The 26,332-nt window shown below is 40.3% G+C and overlaps 1 protein-coding gene across 1 annotated transcript; it reads right to left on the bottom strand.

Annotated features, from left to right (window-relative positions):
- Nucleotides 1-16,160: 16,160 nt before the first annotated feature.
- On the bottom strand, nt 16,161-24,729 carry LOC104685882 (carboxymethylenebutenolidase homolog). The gene is made up of 6 exons (XM_010393978.3): nt 24,529-24,729; nt 21,386-21,599; nt 20,682-20,789; nt 18,674-18,816; nt 18,200-18,291; nt 16,161-16,557 (listed from the first exon to the last, which is right to left on the bottom strand). The coding sequence occupies exons 2-6, from the start codon at nt 21,589-21,591 to the stop codon at nt 16,378-16,380; spliced, it is 729 nt and encodes a 242-aa protein (XP_010392280.1). The 5' UTR covers nt 21,592-21,599; nt 24,529-24,729; the 3' UTR covers nt 16,161-16,377.
- Between the last annotated feature and the right edge of the window lie 1,603 nt (nt 24,730-26,332).

Genomic DNA, 26,332 nt, shown 5'->3' with positions numbered 1-26,332 from the left:
TGTGCTGCTGTGAGGAGCTGCTGGAGCTGAGTACCAACCCCTCTTTTGAACTTACACCAAATGGTATTCAGCCCTGGAGGGCTTTTTCTTTCAGTTTCGGAATGTTAATTTAGCTGAACAATCCAGCTAGAAAATACTTTTTTTTTTTTAAAGGGTGTTTCTTCGTTTTTGAAGGTTGGGGTAGCCCCACCTTTAAACATTACATTGGCATAATTAGTTCCTTAGACTGTTCATCCATGGCTAAAAGACTTATTTAAAGTCATCAGCAGGGTGAGGTAGTGAAGTAGAGATGTCATTTCAAAGCTCTATACAAGGCAAAGCTTATATACTACAGGACAAATATTTTCTCTTTCAGAATGGAAATAAGTAGCATGTAAGGAAGTAATAGCTTTCTAGATTGCTGTACATACATGCTATACAATAAGTGTTTAAAATACAGACATTTTTATCCTCTCACAGGGTATGTTATACATTTTTTTTCATTTTCAGTTAAAGTCTCTGGCTGACCCTTGCTTCCTTCCCATTCTCCTGATTTTCTTTCTATGGGGTTATTAGGACTATTTCTTAAAGACCTTAAGCTAAATGTATTAGAAATCGAAAATTCCCTATTTCCTCAGATGCACATCTGAAACACAGACTAAATGCTCACTAGTCTACCAAACTTCTGCCTTACAATTTAGTCCTCATATATAAGCTGTTTTCTCATATTCTAAATAACTTTGTTAGTGCTCTTTGTTGGCAATCCCTAAATTAAAGTCAAACAAATGAAAAAAAGCCTATCCAAGAATTCCAGAGCAAAGTCATAAGGCTCAAAACCCAGCCCTTTTGGGTTACATTTTTGGCTCTTCCCACTTGTGTGCTACGAAGTACAGCGTTCAAGGACCTTAGGTACTCCATACCAGCTTAAGATAACAGCAGTCAAATAAATGAGAGAAAAATTGTGAGTTTTCATCATTCCTAGAAAACAAAAACAGCATCAATGCTTGCAGAACCTTCTCTGCACTACGGCTGTTTAACCACATTTCCACTTTCTCAGTCACGTGGTCCTGGAAATAATTCTTTATACGTAAAGAATTTATTCCACTTTACCTTAATATTAACGTTAAACTTTGGAAACTAAACTGCTTTTAATTTGATTTCCTGTTGTTTCATGTTCCTTGATAGGCAATATGTGCTGGTTTTTCACTTAGAAGTCAAAACTTAATGCAATGCATCCATGTTCTCCGTACATGCAGGTGGCTGCACTTCACACTGTAAACACACACCTCTTTCAGATCTCACATTTCCAGCTCTTACTCGGGGACTTACATTTTTATCATGAAGATTTGGCTGTACCTGTAGTAACTATAATAATATATGTTATATATAGATTTATTCATATATACATGCTTTTATATATGTGTGTGTATATATATAAAATAACTATGATGATACGGTTGGGTAGCTATCTACCCTTTCATTTCAAGAAAATGCTGCATCTCAGTTTGGTTTTTTCCTTTTTGCTTAGTCACAGTGTTAGTGTTGCAGTTCACATGCCATTCCAGAATTTATGAATGACTGCTATTCTCTAAATAGACGTCCTGATTGTCCTCTCCCACATTAACTAACTTTCTAGCGTTAATGGAACACCATTACTGTGGAGTTATCCTGGTTTGACACTGGGGTAATTAAAGCACAATACACTTCCAGACTTCTGCATTCTTCTCCTGGCAAACATGTGTTATGACAGCTGTATCACCCAGGAAACAGCTGCATTTATATATTACATATAGGTGGTGTCACATGGAAATCAACAGTTAATCAGCAGTTTCAGGTCAGAATTCTCTGAAGACATGGGAAAGATGGAGGGCCATTAGCAGCATGTAAAGGAGGAAAGCCTTTACAATCCCATTAACAGAAATACAGGTCATTAGTACTGTTGACTATCTTTACATGAGACACACCACAATAAATATTTCCCTGACAGTATATTTAATTTGAGACACTGTCATTAGTAAAATTAAGATTTCCCTAAATTACATTTTCACCCCATTTAAATTACATACAGTCTTTATCTGTAGCACTGAAAGGGTGAAAGGGGACATACTCATGTTTGGATTTCTTGCAGCTTTAGAAGTACCAGCACCCGATGAAGATACGAAGCAGCTGGTTTCAAACTAATGGTAATGAGCCTTCCTCCCTCTCTAATTATGAGCCATAATTAAACCATGGAAGTCACTGTCACAAGGTGTGCTAGAGATCAGCAGTTCAAGCAGGTTCCAAAAAGGTCTGGCAAATCCACAGACTCTTGGTCTACCAGTGGCCATTCGACACAGTGCGGGAGTGGCAACATCTAGCTCAGAAATCCCCTAAAGTGAAGGTTGCCAAGATGTTCAGCAAGGGGGGAATATTCCCTACAAAGCCACTGCTGGCCACAAATGGAGTCTGGGTGCTGAGGTGGATGCAATCTTGAGGTGATGCAACATGGAGAATTTTGTCATATCATTGATGGAAAGACGAGCTAACAAAATACACCATGCAAAAAAACATGGATTGCTTTTTGAAATGTAAGATTTCCTCTTCAGGCAGCAGCTGTGGTTGTAAGTCTCACATTAAAATGTCCTGTCTGCAGACTGCATTGCACACTGATCAGACTGATCAGTTTGGGAATCTATAGTGTTTCACAGAGCCACAGGTAATCTGAGAAAATAGTACCCCCTCTGAATAACCTTAGCCACAAGTTTTGAAACAAGATGTGCTCCATTACATCACCTTCTAAATACGCATCTGCCACCAGGCTACAAGCCCAAAAAGGCTTCATCTCTCTTAAATGAGCTTCACCAAACAATGTATTTGTGTTCCTAAATTTTGGACTTGTGATTTATGTGGAACATAGATGAAAAAGGGCCATAATACACAGATTAATTTACCATTAACATTAATTTACCATCAAACATTAATATGAATCTCAAGGAACTGGAGAATATTTCAAAGCATGTTAAAACACGACACCTGCTCTTGCAGTCAGATTCTAGAAAATCTGTTAAAAGCAGGTCTCACAATCTGCAAAGACATGGACATAACAAAAGTATTTCCTATATGTGAAATATATGACAGTGCTACATACACTATAACTGAACAAAAAGCCTCTGACACGTATGGATGCAATTTGTCACATCCTACATGGTCTATGGGTTCCTAGAACCAGTAGAAAAGAGTGTCATACAGCAAAGCTTAGGTGCCTGAGTAGATTACTCCAAAACAGCAGTGGAATTTTGATAAAACATTTTTACTTGGGTTAGTAACCATACTTCCACAAAAGAAAGACACTTAAAAATAGATATAGATTTCATTATTTGCCTAGGTTACATTAGCCCTTCTATGCCTAGTTCCATATTTCTGCTTGATTTTTTGATCTTCAAGCACTATTAGGAGGCTGAGTTTTGACTCACAGGATGGAAATTAAAACATGCAGAAATCAAAGATGATGGAGGTTATTAGCACATTTGATGAAGGGGAATAAAGACATCATTTTCAGTAAAAATGAAAAATTTAGAGTTCGTGAGATTGGATATATCATCTGAATCTTTGATTAGTCCTAGGAAACATGAAAACAAAATCTTCAACTGACATTTTAGGGGAAATCCAGACTCAAATAGAGCATTCTACTTCTGCAGTGAGAAATTTTCATAATGTGAATATGGCTGTATAATATGTAGCCATACATACTAGCTTTACTTTTGAAGTTACTGGAATCACGGCTCCTCAAAGAATACCTTTCTAGATTAAAACTCTATTTAAACCAGTTTCTTAAGATATAGACTGAATATCTGAATTAAGACTTCAAAGACGTCTTCTGTACGTACAAGCTTGAGTTCTTCCAAACTGACTGGGAAAACCAATGCTTTAGTTAGTAGTCCAAAATTTACATTCTGAGAACATCAGGAAAGGGCAGCTCAGCTATCCCAGCTTCTTGAGAAGAGCACAAAAGGAAATCTGGTTTTAAAGTAACTGCAATCTAACCTTACAGAGCAGCTACAACAAAAATAACACTCTCTGCTCCCGGGTGAAGTTCTGGCTCTGAAGTATGCAGAGCAGTAGTAAACAGGAAAAAGGAAGCTAAATTGGGAAAGTGACCAAAGGACAACATGTATGTCTGTCCAGATCCAAAATAAGGACATGGCTACTCTGACCCGTTCCAAAACTAGGAACGAATATCCTCTCCACCATCTTCTTTGCATAGTATCCTTCCAACTCTGCTGAAAATATCTCTCCTCATCAGGTGATAGCCTCACTTGAAAAAAAATGCTACCTCAAGTGTTTAAGCTACACAATACACTTATGCATGTGTGCCTGCTGTAGGACATTCTTGGATTTACCTACCATAGAGAGATACACTGGCCTTTAATTCCAAGTGTGTGATCATCAGGTGACCTACATCAACACCACCCCCTCAAAAACCAATGACCCCTAAATTCTTTGCACCACACTTCTCCCTTAGGTGTTTCAGGACAGCATCAGCTTCTCTGGAACATATAAGAAAATGCAAATCAAGCAACCATAGTAAAACAAGTATTAAAATATGAAAATATAGAGATGCATATGACTGTCACCTGCATATGCTGCTACTATGTTTTCTTTTGCATACTTTAAATAATTAATTATTTCAGGTAAATGTTAGGGGTTGCTAATCTGATATCCTCAGAAAGACAAAAAAAGAATCTCAATGGGATTTAATAAAAAAGTAACATAACTACATCAAAGAAAACATAAAAGGATGGATTGAAAAACTATGGATATTGATTACACACCTACCTAAGAGTTACAAAAGCTTACCATTCTGTGAGAAGCTGGATGAATTTTTGCTTTGTAAGTGTTGATAGAAAAGTAGTAAAAACCTCTCTAGAAAATACTATTTATTAGCCAGTGAAAATGCTGACAGCAACCGTAGGTTGTCATCTGGGATATTTGTTGCAGGGAAGTCAATGTAACAAACATGATAGATGTTTTCAGAATTTTCAGTGTAGCCTGAAATACATCTTGCCAAGATGCTGCGTTCTGAAGATACCTGTTTACCCCCGAAGCATGTGTCACCATGCAGAGACAGTAAAGAGAAAGTATTGGTGGGAACGAGGTGGCAGTTCAGGCTTTTATATCACCTGCAGGCTGCTCCCAGCCCCAGCTCCTCACCCCCTTGGACACACCAGTGAAATTCCCCAACACTGCAGCCTTGCAAACACAACATTATCTGCCAACACACAAACACACACAACAAGCAAATTAAGTGCCAAAAAATTCTTTCCTGACTGGAGCTGACACTTGAAATATGTGAAGTGCCTATAAGAAATGCCAGGCAGCACCCAACCCTGCCTTCCCATTTCAGCAGAGAGGAGAGAGATTCCAAGCTAAAAAGTTTCCACAACAACTGACCCCTCAGAGACAGGAGACTTTGGAAAAGATTCAGTTATGTCTCCCATAACCTTCTCACCAAATACCCAAGCTCAGCAACATTCGATGTAGCTACTCCCAAGAATCCAAGGTATTTGCTCTCCCTGGAAAGTTAATTAGTTTGGCCTCTAATTAGTCTGATCCCTCTCAGTGTTGTCTTGCCAGCAGCTTCCCTCTCTGTTATTAAGGCAGCAGAGCCTGCTAGTGACAGGTCTTTGCTGATAAATGTGCAGGCAGTGTTGCACACAGGAGGGGAAGATGTGATACTCCTCCTGGCTCCCAGCACCATATTCCCTAGGGAGCTGCTGCTGGCCCTCACTGTGCCTGATGATGCAGCCCTCAACTCCCTGGGGGCAATTACACCATGCTGGGAAAGTTCTCTGGCACAATCAAAAACTCCTTTCTTCTTTCCCTATAACCCCTTAAAGGATTAGTCTGTTACACTCAGTGAACCACCAGATCAGAATTATGGTTTCTCATGGTTTGAGTCACTGAGCACTTTTAAACTGGGATTTTTGAGGCAGAGGAAGCAACTTGCAGCCCATGTCACCAACAGCAGGTGACAAAAATTCTTCACCAAGCAACTACAAAGAGAGTTGTCCTTGAATTCTCTTCAAGGCAAAATCATTCATTCCATCCACTTCTAGGAAGTCATTTTAAAAGACTACTTCTGCTAGTGTAGCTAAAATAGCTGCATCCAATCTCAAACAAAACAAAACCAAAAGAAACACTAAATCAAACCAAACCAAAAAAAAAGTGGGAAAAGGCAGTATCTGACAGCAGCAGGCAGTGTGGTATCCAGCTCCTTGACATTTTACTTGTGTATTTTCCTGCCATCTCAAGTTTTCAGCCAATCCTCAAACTCAGACCACTCATCAGAAGGTTTCTAAACTTCTCTTTCTGAAAAAAGTCTGGGCAGCTGGCTCTGCACACACAGACACAAAAATCAAAATTAATTAATCACCACACTGAGATTTTTTTTGGCCCTTCATTGCATGGAAGGTTTCTATCCAGACATAATTTTGATATCTTTTCTCCTGATAAAGTAATGTTTTTAAATATCATTGTTAACTATTCCACAGAAATACCTATGAGCATTAGGAAAGATTTAAATGTATCTATAAATGTTGATTTCAATGACTAAACCACAAAATACATTCTGTGATAAAAATCTGGAAAATACTGATACTTTTATCCATACTATTTATATGTTTTTGCCTGAGTTTGAGTACATAATTTGAAACTATACACAGTAAAACAACAGATGATCTTGTAAAATATGATAAAACTATGTCCTGATTACAAAAATTTTACATTTTGCATACAACATACAGCATTTAACATAAATTCATCATAGATGGGTTTCATGTAAACGAAGATAATAAAGTAATTGTTTACTGCAGATCACATGGTGAGACTTACTTATGAGCTAGATAAAACCAAAACAACAGACACCTGATGGACTGAGGTCAGCAAAGAACAAGTGAAGGGGAACTGTGTGTGAAGAAAGGGAGGAGGGTTTTACTCATTTGGTGACTGGAAAAAGGGAAGTGCAGTAAGAGTCCACTCAGTACTCAAGAGTTCCTACATCACAGGATGCAAACCCTGGCTCAGGATGACCTCGGCTGAAATGTGTCGCATGACCAGCAGCAGAGTTGTGGTGGTGCACTCACTAGTGGAGGACAGTTTCCTCTTGCAGAAAGGAAACAAGCAGGGATTCTGGAGGCTGCCATCACTATGTCACCAGCAGGTGCTGCTGTGTGTTCTCCCAAGCCCATCCCAGTTGGGAGCAATGGGATCCCTAGGAAATGGCAATCATCTTTCACTTATTAAAATGTCTTTGGCTCTCTCGGTCCTCAGACACACCTCATGGATGTTACTGAACATGGTGAAATGACTGGATCCGTTTGGCCTGAATCAGACTGAAGTATGTTGCAAGCATTTACTTTCTTCACCTTTTTTGATCATTTCTACAATTTCTATGATAAAAAAACCCAACAATGACATCCAGACCATAACTGTATTTGGAAATGAATGGGCAAAACTGTGCAGTCTTTGGATAAGAATCTGTCAGAAACACACTGACTGCTTTGAAAGTGAACCTTTCCAAACCCATGCAGAAGAACTGTTTTTCCCACTCAAACTGATCTAATAAGGTGATACTAGACATCAGGCTTAATATGGTCTCTGAAAATGAGTTCCTATAGCTCTTCATCCCATGCCACAGTAGGAAAAAATCCATCTATTTTCCTCTCAGTAAACACAAATGCACCAGTTCAGCAGCATCTTGAAGACACATACAACTTCTCTTCATTCAGACACTGCTGCCTGAAAACACTCAGTTCTCCTGAAGCCTTCTTCCCTTGACCACTGCATTCTTAACAGTTCAGGTGGAGGGAAAGAAGGTATCCCAGAAACAAGTATGGCATAGCATGAATCATAGGGAAAATTTGCAAGGTAGTATGGAAAAATACCAATTGATCAGACACTGGGTACTTTTGACAGAGCAGATTCTTACTGTAACAAAGCAGCACATTGTCACACCAGTGATTTGCCAGCATCCTGCGCAGCATGAAGGGTGTGCGTCCAGTCTCATGTTGAGAACGTTTGCATTTGGTCACAAGACAAACATGCTTCCAAACATGGAGCAGAATAGGGGATGCCAAGTCCTCAGGAAAGACAGTAGCAAGGAACAGACAATAGATCCTTGCATTGTTCCAGTGTATCAGAAAACCCTAATGCTTGCAAAGGTAGTGTTTTTTTCTCCAGAGACACAGAGTTCCTTTCAAGTTCCACAGACAGACCTCAGCCACAGGGCAACTGTCTGCTGACATCTGGCTTCCCTCATGCTCCATAGGCTCAGGGCATTAAAAGCACTATGTCTCCAATCTAGACTTCTACAGGATTATGTGGAGGTTTGCTTTTTGGAACTGCAGGCCTGTTTGAACCCTGTATGAATGTCTGTAATTTATAAACCAAACTGAGTACATTGCACCATATCCAGTTGTTGCAAGATTTTGCTTCCTTTTGGAATTTAACTGTTGCTGGACATCAAAAATGAGTGTGAAAGGTGTGCAGGGGGGGAAGAAGATTGTATTTAATACCCATGTGTGCATATGAATCATTCATATGCACATATTCAATGTGCATATTCAATATCATATTCAAAATATATGACATTCATTCATATTTCTGCTGCTTTCTGATGGCAGTTTTTTAAAATCCCATCATATAACTCAAATTGAATGACTGCTTATTTTAAGAAGGCTTATAAAAACAGAATAGACACTTGTGTTTCAGAGCACACTATTTTTAAAAGCCATCTCACATTGCCGGGAAAATAGTCAGAATCACTTTGTACTGCGTTGTGTTTTCACTATTCTATGCATTCTATATGTGCAGGCACTTCTTCTGTAAACAGCAAAGAATGAAGGAAGCATGCCATACTCTGCCATGTTCCACAGCAATGTTCCTTTTTGGTTTTATACTATGGAAATATGTCACTCAAACTGCCCTGGTAATAGTTTCCTCTCATGTATGAGAATAATAGTTCTAACGTGAGGGTAGAAATCATAAAGAGTGGGATTTCTTGGATAATAGAAGATTTCTTACATGTATCCATTAGTTGTTAGCATTATCAGCCATGTATCTGGTGTTTGGGTGTTGCCATCCAAATATATCATGAATCACAATCGCTTCTTTGCCTGTGCTGGCAGGTGGTTTGCAAACATATACCTTGATGTGCCCAACTTGTACTTCCTGCCCCACAACCCTCATAGTCAAACCTGCCTCCAGTATCACATGGGCAGGGCCTCATTCATCAGCCATCTAGGAATCTGCAGGAAAGCAGAAATGAAAACCAGTTGTTATCTGCAATAACAAATATGATGAGTCAATCTTCATGCAGTCCTCCCCAACCCCTTCCAGACACCTAATAATACCCACTTGGTACTGTAAGGTTGGAAGGGAAATTCCAGGTGTTTATTGTAAATAGGCTGCTGACATGTTTATGCCATAAATATTCATGAATTTCAGGTCAGTCAGCATAACCCACAAGTATGTTAAGGCCAAGGAAGGGTTTATGTCAGTCTACCACTCCTAGCTCTGTGCCTGAAGCAATTCAGCATGTGATAACTACATTTCCATGTGATGTCCCCGCACACTGTCCTTCATAACCACTCTTCTCAGGTGGTCTTACAGTTCCTCCTCACAGGCTGGCACCGGGTAACCTCTTGTTGTTACTCCTGTGGGACCCCATTGTCAGCATGCTGATTTTCTGACTACTGTTCCCTTCAACCTTTCATGCTGTATGTCCCTTTTCCCTTCCTCTTTAGGGAATCCAAAGCTGCTGCTGCCTACCTACACCTTGCTGGTCTCTTGTATCTCCTGCCATGTATAATCCTTTCCCAGGGAACCCATCATTAACCAGCATCTCTAAAAGTTCTAAGAAATCAGCTTGAAGAAGGTAAATCAGCAGAAGGTTTCTTTGCAAAGTTATAAATTGTGCAATCTGAACCAAGAGTGGTCAGAAGAATAGAGACATACACCAGTGCTGTGCATACAACACATCCTCATACATCCCAGATACGTAACTTCTCCAGAGGTATGTATTTTAGAAGACAAACTGGAAATTACTCCATTTCTCCTCAAGTGAAGAAAGGTTTCTAAACAGTTCAAGACCTAAGAGGTCTTTTTAGAAGAAACCCTCAAGCTCAGTTTAGTTTCTTGTTCCTTTCAACAGGAGACAGGCCACTGTAGCATCTTTTTAAACCAAACATTAAACATTTGGTGCTTCCTACTCTTGCCCTTCACAGGCATTAGGTAGTCATACACACAGAGCATTTATTCTACCCAAGTCTGAGAAGCTGTTTAACCTTGCTCTGCTGTCACTCTTAACTAATCAAAATGGAACTGTTCACTTATTCCCATGTAAATGCATGTACTGGAACAATATTCCTTGGTCTGGCTGGCCCCCTTACTGAAGTGAAATGCAGCATGCTGCCAATAAAAATCAAATGTGCTCTTCAATGCTTGACTGTTTTTTGTTAGGAATATGTCTTAGCCATTTATCCCATTCTATATTTTCTAACTAATTCAAATAGATGTCAAATAAGACCTTTAATAACACTTCCAATAATCTCTCTTCAACTTCTCTGCTACAATTGTAATGTAGCAAATGGTATTAAAAAGAGTTTCAAGATTTGTTTTCTCACACAAGACCACCCCCCCCCCCCCCAGGAAAATAAAACCAAATAACAAAACAATTCAGATAAGACTCAGTTTGGGCAGAGTCTGATCTGTAAACTCCTAATATTGCAGCCACAGCACAACAGCATCTCTGTTGTTCTTTCACCCATAGTGGTGAGCCTGGTGTTACAGCATCAACACAGAAATAGGTAACAAGACTCCAAATAGCTCTAGTTTGAAATGCTTCTCTGCCTTCTCCTTCATCCATCTATTTATTCTTCCCACTGCTCATTTGTCCTTGTCCAGTTCCTTCTATGACATGTCATCAAGGTGGCTGCTCCCCATTTTCTCATGCAGCATAGGAGTGCCAGACACATATCTGTCTCCACAATACTCCATTCCGAAGTAGAGGTTTCTGCTACCTCTAGTGAGCACTGGTGATGCTTGGATGGCAGAAATTCAGTTTCACTAGCTGCTATTCTTTGAATACTACTTTTGCAGTGATAAATATTTGGGCTGCCCCTCTCATTTGAGCTTTATTTTGGTGATGAATTTTAAAGTGATTTTTCATTATTTGGCCAATCAAGTTTAACAGAGAATTGCAAGGAGATTAGCTCAGCATTTTGAAACTGTTTGCCACAGTTAAAATTCCTTTAAGCAGCTTAGTGTAACTCTATTTATGCTTGCTTATATAGGAAAAAGATCTGACTCATGATGAGCAAGCATAAAGAGAATACCCTTGGGTTAAAATTCAAATCATGCTTCTTCCAACTTATTGTCTTATCAAGCTCTAATGATATCCCAAGGTAATCTGATTTTGCTACGTACAGAAGATAAACTGATAAATATTCAGTACTGCAATATAAAATGCAGGGTGTGATGATGCTGTATGACAACCGGTGTTTTCTCTGAATAACTACTGACTCCTAAGGAGCAGGTGACATTCCACCTTTTATCACAACCCAGCAGGCTGGTGCCTTGCTGCACACAGAGACAACAACGTTGAACAGCTTTGCTTGCTACAGCTTCCCACTTACTAGGAAGCCAGGTTTCCTCTGACACTGGTGTACTTTTACTGCAGGATTTGGCAGGGACCATTCAGAGTGTTGATTGCTGTAATTAGAGCCAAACTCCCTAAAAGTCTTCTTCATGGCAGTCAAGGAAAGGGGCCCCATCTTGTGGACATTTCCTGGAGCAAGTATGGTCTGGCTGTGAAGCTGTTTACCACGGTGCTGTTTATGCAGTGCTGAAAACAAGCTGTGATAACCAACTGCACCAGATCTCACCTAAACTATAGTTACCTCTGGGCTGAGAAGTGCAAAAACCGCCTCATTTCCTTCTCTCAAGGCAAACCATCCTCCTGTTTCTGTAGGTATGAGGCATCCTGCCCCAACATAGCTTTTAAAGAAAGACCTGAAGGGGACTTCTACGTATTGCTTGCAAATTCCTTACCTGCTCACTGAGGAGGGAGAATGAGAGCAGAGGAGGGTGAGCAGAGATGAGGTCAGGGCATCCACCACCGGTGAGGTCAACTAACCAACCCAAGAAACAATTTCTCAGGCACCCCAGAGGCCATGGCACATGTGGCCACATGCTGTGAGCAGCAGGAGAACCTGGATGCCCAGAATGGCTGGAGACACCTTGTGCCAGCCCTGATGACCAATGTCTCGGTGCCTTTGGAGAAGAGTACAAGCAGGCTTTCACATCTCTCCTATAAAATCTGTTTACACAACGTGCAGCTGCATCCCACACACTCTATCCCACACCTACAACACCTGGATCATAGGGACAAGCGCCACCTAAAGAGGCTCCCCACTGAATGCTTATTTTTAAGAAGAGGCATAGTATTTGGGAAAACAGACAGGAAAAAGCTGTTGCACATGCAGTGCATGTTTCTAGCCCACTTCAAACAGGTTTTAACACCAATAACACAACCGGCATTTTGCACTTCAGGACGAGCTACGGCAGACACTGCTTTCAAAGCTCCCTCAAATTCCTATTTCCAAGAGCTTCATCACACTTGTCCCTTGTCTCCTACAAAAATGACATCATGTATAGCGCTGTCTTCACAAAGGCATGACACTTGGAGAATTTTTCTGGGGTTATGTAGGCACAGGAGTGGTGCCAAGGGCCTGGAGCTCTCCTTGGCACACATGGGAACGTTTGTGGGACTGGGACCTGGACATTTGGCAACACAAGATACATGTAGTGACCTGGTACAGCCCTCTGGGGACATGGGCTAACAGAGACTTGTGCCAAAAGCACCAGGTCAGGTCAGCATGGGGACTTTGGGGATCAAAGGAGGTTGGAGGTTGAAGGTGCCCTTGGAACTCACCTTGTCCAATCTCCCACCGTGGACCAGGATGAGACCATGACTAGTTTTACTATACCACCACTCAATGTTTTACTCACCCTGAAGGGTTTTGAAACTCTCCAAAGAGGGAGATTCTATCACTTCTCTGGGCAGGTTGCCCCAGAGAAGTTGTGAAACATCTCAGAGCTCCGTGGTTCCCCTGATGCCTACTGCCTCCTCACCTTCCCCTGTGCCTTCCTGACACAACCTTCTCCACTGCACCTGTGGAGCATGAAGATGGAGGCAGTCCCGCTGCCCAGCCACCCCTAGTCCCCAGCCTTGCCCCACTCCCACTGAACTCCAGGCTGAACAACCCCAACACTCTCATCCTGTCTCCACAGGAAAGGTACTCCAGTCCTCTCACCATCTTTGTGGCCCAAAGTTTATTTTGGCCTATAACCTGCTCCTGATGCCTTCCTTCATTCCTGAGAACCATGAAGGCAGCCAGTGGCTAGGTCTAGTGAACTGTTTGTTTTTGTCAGCACACTACCAGTCACCTTCTTCCTAGGTCATTTCAGGACATGTGTGCCCTTTTTGCACTGAATTAAGCCTGGTAGTCCTAGGACTCTAGAATAAAAATGCAAAATCTTAAGTGCTTGACTGTAGTAAATCCAAAAGAAGACAACTCTAACAACCCCTCCATGACTAAGGACTGTCTAAATGCAAGTATTACATAAACTAATAATGTCTTCAGTTCTGTGTCATGCACAACAACCAGTAGACCATGCTTATTTACCAGTACTGGAAGAAGAAAAGAGTCTCAATTCCATCATTTTTTGGATGTCAAATAGCAGCAAGTCACCCTGATGATAAATGTATTGTAGTGCACCTTAAAGTGAACATTTTCATGTACAGCAGTGACCTTGGTTGTGTAATTTTGTCAGTCCTTGAGTTTAAGAGATAACCACTTGTGTCACAAATCTCACGGTCCCCAATACAACTGAAAAGAAGAATGACTGTGCTCATATACCTTAAAATGCCCTTATTTACACACTCAAAAAAAAAAAAATCCTTCTTTCTTCTTCTGCTTGAAAACTCACTGACTGCAAAGCAGAACCTCAGACTTGGGAAATAAGCAGCGCAGATTCCCCTATTCGTTAGAGTCCATGGATATAAACATTTTCCATCTGAAGTGGTCTCACAATATAATTTTTAGGACTGTGGCTCACCATTGCCTTATCTTCACCAGAGATTAAGGCAGCAAGGAGTCTTAAGAGACGGTTCCCTGGCAAGGCAAGGTAACTGCTGCCAAATCTGTGCTTTGACACCGTCAGGTTTATATTCCAGAAAGAGGGAAGGTTCTCCAGATTTCTTGTGGCAGACTGGTGGTATTTCTTAACACACCCACACAAAATGATTGCATGTGGATCAGGCTGTGTCTGGGTAATAGAAGGTGCAAGGGAAAGGGTACCAAAACGTGAACCCTTTTGCAAGCAACAGAGTGATAGAGGAACTCCTGCTCGTGTCAGAAAGAGTAATTATCAAAAATCAGGATGTCACACAGAAATGGCACCCTTCCTGTAATTAAACAGGAACAGCTACTGACTTATTGAATAAGGACTCTGAAATGTATCAATGCATTAATACAGCTCGGCATGCAACTGTGAGAGACTGGAAGGATTGTCGGCTCGAAACATTTCAGCTGCGTGTGTGCGTGTGAGGGCAGGGGCAGGTTGGGCCTTGCCTTTGGTGAGGTGAGGCTGTGCCCTGCATTCCCCACCCCCAGGCCTGTATCCCAGCCCCGCCGTGGCCACCGATGCCCAGCACAGCTGAGGCAATGCTCCACACCTGCCTCTGGAGCCCCAGTCTAGCCCCAGAGTGGCCAGATGATGTGAAGGAAGGCCCCAGGAAAACCAAAGGCAATGCAGAGCAAAGGGTACTTAAACCGAGACATGAGGCAAGCGTGTCATGGCCCTACTTCCTCTTGGAATATCTGTCAGCTGAACACTGCTGCACTAGGAGTGGTAGCTATACTTGTTCTTTTCTATGTCTTTCCTTCTTTCTTCTTCTAATTCCTTCTTATTTTTTTTTGAGTTTTGAGTAATTTAAAATCAGATGGGCTTGGAGTTTGCTGAATTGAACAGACAAGGAAAAGACTTTGTGAGATGTTTTATGTTGATAGAATGCTGCTCTAAACCTTTTGCCAAAGTCCTCTGATTTTCTATAGTTGCCAGTGAAGGTTTTTTTTTTTTTTTTGGCCTCTTTAGAATACTGTTGGTATTTCTCCCATGCATCTAACTCAGAGCACATAAAAGAGTATAAGCCCTTTTAAGAGGCTCATCGAGCAAGTACTGTTTAACACGCTCGGTCTGTTGAGGTGTGTGGACAACCAGCATGCCATGACCATATAGCTGCACTGATAGGATAACAATGTGTGAAACTGCCAGAAATTCCTGATATCAAAGGGAAATTCATATTAATGTAGTTAGCTAGCCTTAACTTATGGCAACATTAACAAGGTGACAGGGTGAGAAACCAACAGATGTAGAAAATAAAAAGGGCCATGGGTTCCTTAGAGAATCTCTGAGTAAACACTAGCTGCCAAGTCATTACCAAGGCAGTGAAATAAAAAAACCACAGAGAGCCAGCATGTACGGGGGGGATGCTTATTTTTGTTTATACATTATGTTGTTGGGAGGATATAAGGGTGATAAAGGGGAAGAACTTGAGAGAGGAACAAGGATATAACACAAAGCAAAAAATATAATCAAGATTGAATGAGCCCTGTGCCTGATCACCACAATTTAGACCACGACAACAAACCCACTGTTTCTGCAGTGTTCATGTCTGGGTAACTTCCACAGGAAGGACTGTTTATGTTTTTTCTTGATGTTGATGAAGGAATACTAGAAATACCCTTCTTAATATCACCAAGGGAATACCTGGAGGGTGTCATCTAACAATATCATTCCTTCCTAACTCCTTAGTATAGCCAAGTGTTTGTTTCAGGCGTGGGAAATTTTTCCCAGCACAGCTGAGAAAAATACTTTGTAGATAATAAAAGAAAATGTCTGTATGCAAACGCAGGGTACTTCCATGTGAACACCTATGACCACCATCATATCAAAATAAAGCCTGAAATTACTCAAGTAAAGTCATGATGAAGTCATGCTCACTAGCAAAGGCAAATGGATAAACACTATCATTACTATCAGGGTCATAATGTAAAATAATGAAGTAAATAAAAAGCAAGAAAATTTCAAAAAAAATTTTAATGCCTAATCATCCTTTAGTCCAACTTTTATTTCACAATCTTCTGTAAATATTGTAAACAATAATTTAAAGCTATAAATTAAAATGTTCCTATTTTGGTTTGTGACAATTTTTAAAATATTCTTCCCTTGACTATTTTCTTCTCTCAAATTAAATCAATCACTGATCTTGAAGCCTAGCATTCCTTTCAGCTATTGTCAAACAAACATTTTGATCCAATCAATCATATCCCTTCTAGCTTCTTCAATATAAGGTTTATCTTCAGGTTTCATATCTTCTGGCTTCAGTTGTGCAAACCCATGAACTTGCCCAGGATAAACTTTAATTTTATATGGTACTTTACAGTACTGTTTCAGCTTGTCCTCCAATAAGAAGATCTGTAAAAAAAAAAAAAAAAGGCATTTTTTTCCATTACATTATGGGGCTTTTTTAAGTTTGCCTAATTTCTGTTTCTCATAGAGAAAATGCCTCTTTGGTGTAAGACCAAACTTTTTTTTTTTTTTTTTTTTTGTATGGATGAGTCTAAGAACCTCAACAGTTGCAGCAAAGATAGTTTGGTAAATCTCATTGCCAGATGTGTTAATGTTCTTAGGCTTGTAACCTACACTTTAAGTTCTGATCTTGAGAGAACATACTCCATAAACCTTAGTGACCATCAGTCCGAAATATTTTGATAGGCTTACTGACATGGTTTAAGAAAACATGAAGGGCTTTTTATTTTTTGGTTTACTGAACAACAAAAAGACATTGCCGCTGCACAATGTTTTGGTGATTAGTTCACACATGTTTACATGCAAAGTACTAATCCTGTGTTTAATCACCGTATACATTTTCCAGCACAGTTTGTGCTTATTTCTATTAAAAGTCAGAAAACAAAAGAACGAACACTTATTTTGCCCCACAGGTTTTTACTTCTACACTTCTACCCATTGTGCAGATTAGAGAGAGTACTGTGATTTATTTCATGGTTTTTTGTTGGTTTTGGTTTTTTTCATATGGAGCCCTTTTGTTTTTCAGTGCAGAAAACTAGGTATTTGAGGGGGGGTTTTTTTGGGGGGAAGGAATTTTTTCTTACACAACCTGCACAGAAAGAAAGCTTCAGGAGCAAAAGGCGTGGTTTCAATGTGTAACACATGACAGAAGAGATGCATTTGCCAAAATTGTGCCCCTGGGAAAAAGACACATTCATCATAAAATGAGGACAGGGAGTGAAGGATTTGTTTTCCTGTGTGAAGGAGGCACATATGAGGTATGGATTAACATGCTGACTAATGCAGTTAGAAGTAAATATTGAATTACTTCTGTATTCCCAGAGAACACTGCCAGTTCTCCAGTCAGACGCTACCCTAAAAAACAAGCCGTGCTGGAGGTGGTATGTTATCCTTGCGACTGAAGAAAAAGAGTTTATGCACAGAAGAGGGCACCAGTTTCCTACCCATATACTTATCCAGCCTCTCACATATGCTTACAGTAGGGGTTATATCAGAACACAGATGGCAGCCAGGAGTCAAAACATTTGAGTCTACAAGTTGTTATTATCTCAGCTAAAATCTGTGCCCACTCTTTTGACACAGTTCAGTTTGTCTCCTTGCAGCAAAAGCAATTATTCATTGGTCCCCATCATCAGAAAGTTCAGTTATTGAACTTCAGAAAGCAGCTGAAACTCCTTTTTTTTCCCCCTTTCAGTGTCCAGATTCAGTGGTTTAACTACCTGATTTCTCACCCATAGCAGTAGCATACAAGCTTTTGAGATGCTTGGCTCATACCAAGTTGGATATCCCTGCCCAGTTTCACACTCTGCTTATCTAGCCACTCAGAAGCCCATGACTGTTCTTTACTGTATTTCCCACCTCAAAAAGGAAGCTTTGAATAACCTAAACAAATAGGAGGGAAGTTGAAATATAAACAGAACCATCCAACCTGTCTAATTTTTTGTATCTGAAAATGGTTTCTAATGAGGATTTCTGTGTAGGATATATGAACTACGGGAAAAGAAGTCTTTCCAGAACAACAACTTACCTGATCCAAAGAAATAGTGTGGTCTTTCTCACCAAAAATGAAAAATGTGGGATTTAGTAAAGCGTATCTTTCTTCAGAGTCTCTAACTATTCCTATAATGTTTTGAGAAACAGTCTGTTAGTGAGGTTAGCATTCCTGCAAGATAAATGGCAAATTAAAAGACAAAATTTCTATTTAAGTTTACTCATTAGGTACATTACTTAGATCAGGACAGTGGCTATTTGGATGGAGAAAAAACATTTGGAAAGCATATTTCCCTGCTCTCCAGGTACCAAAACAAGGAATTAATTTTTTTCTTATTTACAGTATTCTTAAAATTTTTATACCAATATAGCCTGTTGCTGAAATAACCATAATTAAAATCTGCAACTCACCTTTGAGTTTTTATAGAAATTTGTTACAAAGGAATGAGTAGAATTACAAACTATGCATAGTCATGTGAACCCAAGTAAGTTTTCATGTGTTCTACACTACCATAGAGGGACACCCCAGCGGTTAATTGAGGATTTTTCAGCATCAAGTGATGTACTGCCATTCCACCCCAGGAAAACCCAACGATACCAATCTTCTTTGCACCGCATTGTTCCTTTAGATACTTCAAGACAACATCAGCTTCCCTAAGACATATAAACAAAAGTAAACTAAGGAATCTATTGCAGAACCAGTACTTGACAATTTAAGAAGTAAATTACAAGACATACATGATATTTTTTCTGTGCCTGCACCTCCAATCATTTAAAAGAGAGATTACTTTTAAAAAGCACATTTCAGGCTAGATAAGTGGCTTCTATTATTAAATGAGAGTTAACATCTCTGGTCCTAGTTTAGGGAAGTACAGGTGTAGGCACTTAAATACTTACCTGAATTGTCACCTGCTCCTTTGTTTTCAAAATTAGTAAATTTTTATTTGAATCACTTTGTCTAGGACAGGACAACTAAAGACAAGACATATCTGCAAGTAGAACAACACCTTGCATTATGGACTGTAGGAATAGATAAGCTTCACTGTACTATCTCTATAGAGTTCACCTATTTAGATAAAGATTTTTCCTATGTCATTCCTGTTGCACAAGTTAATACTAAGATATCCTACCAAGGCCACATGCAAGAATGTTATGCTAAAGAAGCAATTACTCAAAATTACACTGTCAGCAACTACAACGTTTAAAAAATAACTTTTGCGTGAGGTGTAATGAAAAAAAATATGAAAAATATTTTCATTGTAGGTGAGAAAAAGTAAATCTTTTTTTAATTGCTGACTTCTTAGGTCTCAATAATTTTATCTTCTTCATTACCTACAGAGTTTTAAATTAAGTTTAGATGCAGACTGCATAAACTATTAACTATGTTTTCAAATATTAGGTAGAGTTGTATGGTCATTCAGGTTTGGTAAGGCTGACCAAAAAAAACCCAGTATGAGAGTGACATGAAGAGGACATTGTGTCCTAGGCCTGTGGCCATGCTCTCTCAGATTTGGTTTGTTTGAAAGGGTACTAAGAAAGTCATGGGTATGTTGGATTCCATGTTCTCTGAAAGAGCAATGGATCTAAACTGGAAAGTTCACCTACAAGTGAACCCTCAGAAGACAGCAAAGGCATGTCCTGAGATTTTAATTTTTTAAGACAGCATCTACATATCTGCTCCTCTTTGGGGTGGGATTTTTTTGTAATTGTTAGTCATTTGTCTTTTCAAAAATTTGGTCACAGCTTCTGCAATTATATGGTCAAAAACTTTGCTGGGAGACACTGAAGATGTAGCTGCTGGAATGTCTGGACAGGGTCAGAAGAATACTTGTGGCTTGCAGGATGGTAGCTGAGTAATAAGGTGTCATTGCCTCACTATCATCTTCTGAAATTTTGAGCTGTGGTAAGAGATAAAGAAACAGTAATGCCTCCTGTAATTCAGGGAAGCCTTGTTACTGGCACTGTTAAGCTGTACAGATAATGATCCCTCTATTTCACACTGAAAAAAATAGTACAGTTGATCAGAGGTATCTTAGGTTTTGGTCAGTCTAGCAAATTTTTGTGTAGTGCTGCTCAGTAGAGTCTCATCAGTACCCTTCATAATCTGCAAGGTAGAAAGCAAGATGAGCACATGACAACTGGCAGATAATATCTGCAGTTATAGAAGAATTTTCCTCTTTATCTTGAGGAACTGGGGGCAGAATCAGCACTTGTGAGTGAGAGTACTGGGTATTTTGTTGCCTGTGAAACACTGTGAGCCTGTGTGGCCAGTATAACATAGTTAGAAAAGGGCCCAGGAAAACAAGATGGGGACAATAAGCAGCGATGGGCAGAGCAGATGATCCTTTTCAAATCCCAGCCAAGACAGTGCCCAGAACCACAGAAGAATCACCCAGAATAAGAAACTGTGGTTGTGCAGCCAGTTTGCCCTGCTGTGAGGTGCCACTTCTAATATTTCCTATAAATTCCCCTTATTTGCTGGATGCTTTTTAAAGTTCAAGTACAAATATGTATCTTACTTGTCTACTTTCATAGGATCATGATTTTTCATCCAGTCAGGAAAGTCAACCCAGTGATCAGTAGGTTTCCAGGGTTCTGTCCCCTTGAAGAAGTCTGGGCAGATGGTTCTGTGTGAGAGATGGAATTCAGTCAATTTTCATTGAATCTGTGCATGTCTAAATGTCTCCGAATATCTTCTAGTCCAGAGTACACATCTACATGATTATGGTCTGAATCATGTTTTACTCATCCTTTTCTGCTGATCAGCAGAGCTGAAAGTATATGCCTTCGTATGGAAAAAAAAGAAGACACAAATAAACGCTCATTGTTTCCTTAGACACACTTAATACAAAAGGAAAGGGATTAAACAAATCTCCTGATTCTATATAAACACATATATACTTCTTTGCTATTACAAGCTAAAGCAAATGTTCAAAAGGTTTGGTTCTGAAAAGGTTAAAATAGCTGTTTCTCTTTGGATCACCCATGCTGCTTCATAAGCACAAACACAGGCACTTCAAGAGTCCTTTGTGCTCAGGTAGCCATTTTTCCTGGGTCAGTTTTAGTATCTTTGGTGGCTCCATGGAAATGTTCTGTTCATTTTCTTTTTAATGTGCTCAGACTGAAATGGCATGGTTGCCTTCTGTATATTGGAAACATCATATGCCATGCCTGGTGATCTACCAGTTCATTTAAGGTGAAGATAGGAAAGAAAGTTGCTTACATATATCCATGACCTGCCATCAAATCGACTATGTATCTAATATCTGGGAACCGCCATCCAAATACATCATGAACCACGATCACAGCTTTGTCCGTGGAAAAAGATGGTCTACAAACATATGCCTTAAGGTACTCAATTTGTACTTCATGTCCAAGGCACCCATAGTGAGACCTTTCTCCAGTATTATATAGAAAAGGATCAGCCATTTGAAAACCTAAAAAAAAAGAAGAAAAAGACAGCAAGAGTGTAAAAATAATTTGTTGAAAAAAATTTTACTGGGAGCAGTTAGAAAAGAACTACGGTATGGATTTGTAAACTAGATTCCAATGCTGTGTGCCCCTATGCCCTTGAAAGGGATTGCAAGTAAAGCATATGTGCACGCCTCATTCAGAATATTTGAGAGTGTTTGGTTTTGTCCTTTCTCCAAAAGTAGCAATTAGAGACAATGAGCCAGTAGATGTGCTAGACAGATTAAAGTCAAAAGTTGTTCTGACTCTCTGTGTCAAGAGCTTGGAATGGACTCTGTGCAAAAAGTAGATTGTGATCCTGTAATTAAAAGTGGTGTTACAATGCATCTGTACAAGGAATCCAATTAAGTCTGCAGGGGCAGTGATAATAGTAGCATTTCCTAGTCATGTGCTGACTTTGTCCTTGGGGGTGCAGTACACAGGCATGTACATTATGACTGTCTCTGCTTCATCATTTCTACATCAACCTCTTATTTCAGTTTACGTTGTAACATGTACTTCATAAAACCATCTAATCTTCATGGAAGAGCAGCAAATTCCTGTAAAAATACATGCCTTCCTCAGGTCTCCATTAACTAGAGCAGCAGAGGGCTACACTTCACAGAGTAATGGGAAATTTTGCCTAGGCAATACGGACACATTCGGAACCCTGTTATGGACGGACTGAAGAACAGAGAGTTGATGCCACAGAGACTCACTGTTTGCTTATGCCCTACACAACACTTCCCAGTTTGCATGATTCACTCCGGCTCAATAAAAGAATCCAAATTTTATGTGCATTTAGACTGCTTTATACCCAAGATAATCATCCTCCCCAATGTACAGTGTAGAGACGCTGTTCTTCACCATCCTCTCCCAACCCTGGGGCTGCTGTCACCAGATCTGGCAGGGCCAGCACTGAGTTTGAGCAAATACACTTGATTACAACCATAACCCCTGACTGATAGTGGCGTAGACATACAGGAACTGGGCAGACATGTCTTTACTGCTCTAATCAAGCTCATTCAGATAAAGCCATGAGATGGATGATCTCTCATCATCAGTAATCCCCTGTGCTGATAACTGAGAATTGATTACATGTGTTAACTGTTATCTCACCTTTCCCAACATCTGAATGTCAGGCTTGGTGCTAGGAACCATGAAATAGCCTGATCTTCAGAATGAAACCTCGATTGTTTTGGCATTATGTGAAAGTGGAAGCTGTGACACTCATGGGAGATTATCTCCTACCATAAGCCCCCCATAATGCTTGAAATGCCTGAGAATGCTTGAGAGAGGTCTGTTCATACAAAAGTGCTTCCTACCTCTCTTCTTATAACCTAAGATGAATGAGCTTGTTGAAGTACAGGAGGCTGCCTGGAGAAACCACAGGCACTCCCAAAGATAGCTAACACTGCTGCCTTCTGAGATGGCAGCCACAGTCTTACGCCACTGCAGTCTTTTGTTCAGAAGGGCACAACCTGTGGTGTCCCCTTCAATAAATGTAGTGTTTAGGAGGCATTAAGCTATGCAAATAGTTGTGAACCAGCCTACTCCCTATCCATCAGTTGCTTCCCAGAAACCATTTCTTTGGCCTATGCTGGCTGAGGCTGGGCCAGATGGCTTCTTTCCAGGCACCAGGCAGTGGAGAACGTTAGTAAATAGTCAGCCACACCTGAACCGCTTAGAAGTTTGATGGGATCCTGTTCAGTCAGAAGCTTTATGTGCTCCCGCCTGCTTTGTCCTACGCAATGTGGTGTGGCAAAGCAACACGCCAGGATATTTCCAGTCTCACCTCATTCCCTCTTCCCACCAATTTCAGCCATTACACTTTTCCTTTTCCTGCTTTCCCTGTGGCACAGTTCCAAGCAGGCAGCATCTCGCCTCTATGCCCCACTCCTCATCACTGAGCTCCAGCACAGAGGAGATAGAGGGCCTGCTGGAAAAGTGACTGGTGATAATGGGAAAAAAACCACAGATATTGATGAATCTTGTGTCATCCTACTGCTCCTTAAGAGAAAGCCTTCTTAGAGCTTCTCCTTCTCTCCAGTGGTCCTGCTCTTCCTTGGGTGTCTTGATATCATTCAGCTTTCGTGCAAGAAACCTAAAAACTGAGGAGTTATTTACAGAACGAAAAGGTGGGCTCCACCAAAGGTGGTAGGACAGACCTGAACTATTGCATTTCTAGGAGCAACAAATCACATAGTTATATTCTGCTGAGTCTTAGTTTTCATCAGGAAAAAACGAATCTTTACTTGGAAAGTGAGGTTAAAAATCTTTTTAAAAACAATCAGGTTAAACCGAGGCAAAGATCCTGCTAAGGACAATCTCCACTTCTCAGAAAGTAAGTATGAGCATGTGATCTCAAAGTGCTGTGCTGTTTGGCAGGACCTTGGACTACTGATGCCAAGATGTGACATCTCTGCCCTTTTCCCAGGTCGAGAGATAACATTTTAAGCTACAGCAGCATTTCATTTCAATGTTAAGGGTTCAATATACCAAACAAGGAAAAGAACGGAAATTCATTACCATAAGGGCAAAAAAAATTATTACGGTTCTTTAATGTGAACTTGGTACTTGATGAACATAAATAATCAGTGTCCTCAGAACTATTGCTGTGCCACAGCTTGTAGCAAAGACTCAAAATGAAATTCAGTCTTTCCCAAAGTTGACAGCCTTTATTTTCTCCTTATCTTATCCCCTTATCCCTTGATACTTGTCTTTGTGCAATTTTTTACTGAAACCAAAATAATAGTCTCTCTTTAAAGAAGTAGATTTGCTGATTGTTTCATTTCTTTTCAAAGAGCAATATCTACTTGTTTAGCAATTTCAGATTTTCCCTTTCAGCACAGGTAAAAGTAGCTATCCTTTCCAGCTGTCAACTCAGTCTGTATGGACCAGTTTGCCATAACATACCTGGAGTGCAGGATCCTGTTTCAGCCCAGCTCGCTTCTTCTGCTCAGTGAGACACCAGCTAGATTGCTCTAAACTGAAAAAGAAGAAAACCAGTTCTTGCTGACTGTTTTGCTCCTGGTGCTGCCCACCCAGTTTTCAGGTGCTCTTCAACTCTTCTGCAGATTTTGGGATTGGGAAGTGAGGAGGAGAGGCTTCGCTTGAGAGTCATCCTGAACGGAAGGGGTGGGGACAGATCATGCAGAGAGGCAGTCTGCAGCAGGCTCCACATCAGTTGCCTTTACTCTACCTTTTATTTATTTATTATCTAAGGAGTTTAGAAAGAAAGATGCACCCAAACACTGTACTACACTATGATGTATGTGATGCAGCCATTTAAGACACTGCAGAGGCTTTAGATGTCAGTATTTGTAACTGAGATATTTAGCATCAGTGGTGTGTTGCCGATGCATTTTCTTGAAGAATATTCATATACTTTATTGACTATAATAAATGCCATTAATGAAATTTGAGGCGAATTAAGATGAATCTGTCCTGGCAAACTTGCAGCTTAAAAAACTTACTAAGTCTCCCTAGCACACACATTAAACATATTACAACCACACCCATAAGTATTCTCAACAAGTCGAAAAGTGTTCCATGTTACTTGTGATTAGACTTGCATTCGACAAGCGAGAAAGACCTGAGTCTGTGGTGGCTCATTGAAATTTTCCATTCCTATTTCCACAATGGCACTGTATGCAAGGAACATTAACTTAGCCCTCAGGCTGACATACACTCATTTTCTCTGTGTGTACTCATGGTTTGAGAGTGTATGCATTTTGTGGGGAGGGAGGGCGTGCAAATGAGAGAGACAAAAGAGCTCAAAGAAACTTATAATGTAATTTCAAGACAATATCAATAAATAAATTTTTATTCTTAGTATATATGACAAACAAGTTCCCAGTAGATTCTCAGGAGTACTCTGTGTGGTAGGGACCGCAATCTGAGGACTATGTTAAACAGGTGACGGATGGACCCAGTTCACTAAACTTCAGATATTTACAGTGATGATGTCTACATGTCAGCAAAGTGTCTACACTCAAACAGTGTCATCAATATTTAGAGTATGATTCACACTCCATGGGTGTCTTTTTTTGAATGAAAATAGGTAGTCCCCTAGATGACCCAACTAGTGCAATAAGATTGCAGTTCTGTGTGCATAATAACCCAGGCACAATGCGTCCTACCTTTCTGTGCTGTGGGAGCTGCACAAATCTCAAAATTAAGGTTTGTCATGACCAGAAAGAGGGTGTTTGTCCTGTCATACCTGTCAGGAGATTTGCACATCAGGAATGTACGAGAAACCATTAAAAAGATTGCTTGTGTTGCAAGGGATGGAGGGGGGAGACTTGACTGAAAAGATCCAGTTTGTACTTCGATATCAGTGGCATCTTGCTTGACCTTGTGTAACCCCCCCCGGGTGGGTACCTTGTACTCAGATCCACAAGACTGAAGTACTGTCTTCCTACCTTGCCCCCACGGAACTTGGATTCATCCAAGCTGCTGTCCCCTGGAACAGACCAGACCAGCAGAGGCATATATCTGATCCCACATGGATCTCACAACTGTAAACCCTGTGTTGGTGCCCAGCCTTGGGGGTGGTTAGGGTGAAAGGAGAGCAAAGGAATCACTTTGCTCTAGTGCAAGCCTTTGCCTGCACACTGTGTTTATATTTGATCTGCAAACCCTCTATCATTCAGATCTCTCATACTTGATGAGACTGTCTTTTTCTCTGTAAGATACAATCACCTCTGCAACGGACTCA

The sequence above is a fragment of the Corvus cornix genome, chromosome 2, assembly GCF_000738735.6.
Source record: "Corvus cornix cornix isolate S_Up_H32 chromosome 2, ASM73873v5, whole genome shotgun sequence".
NCBI classification, from domain to species: Eukaryota; Metazoa; Chordata; class Aves; order Passeriformes; family Corvidae; genus Corvus; species Corvus cornix.
The sequence above is the reverse complement of the archived record's forward strand: the minus strand, read 5'-3'. Positions and strand labels throughout refer to the sequence as shown.

Coding starts and splice junctions, on each gene's coding strand:
- LOC104685882 (XM_010393978.3), bottom strand. CDS start 21,591: ATGGCTGATCCTTTTCTATATAATACTGGAGAAAGGTCTCACTATGGG. Junction 18,817..20,681: donor GATCCTATGAAAGTAGACAA/GTAAGATACATA, acceptor TATATGTCTTAG/GGAAGCTGATGTTGTCTTGA. Junction 18,292..18,673: donor CGCTGGGGTGTCCCTCTATG/GTAGTGTAGAAC, acceptor AAAACATTATAG/GAATAGTTAGAGACTCTGAA.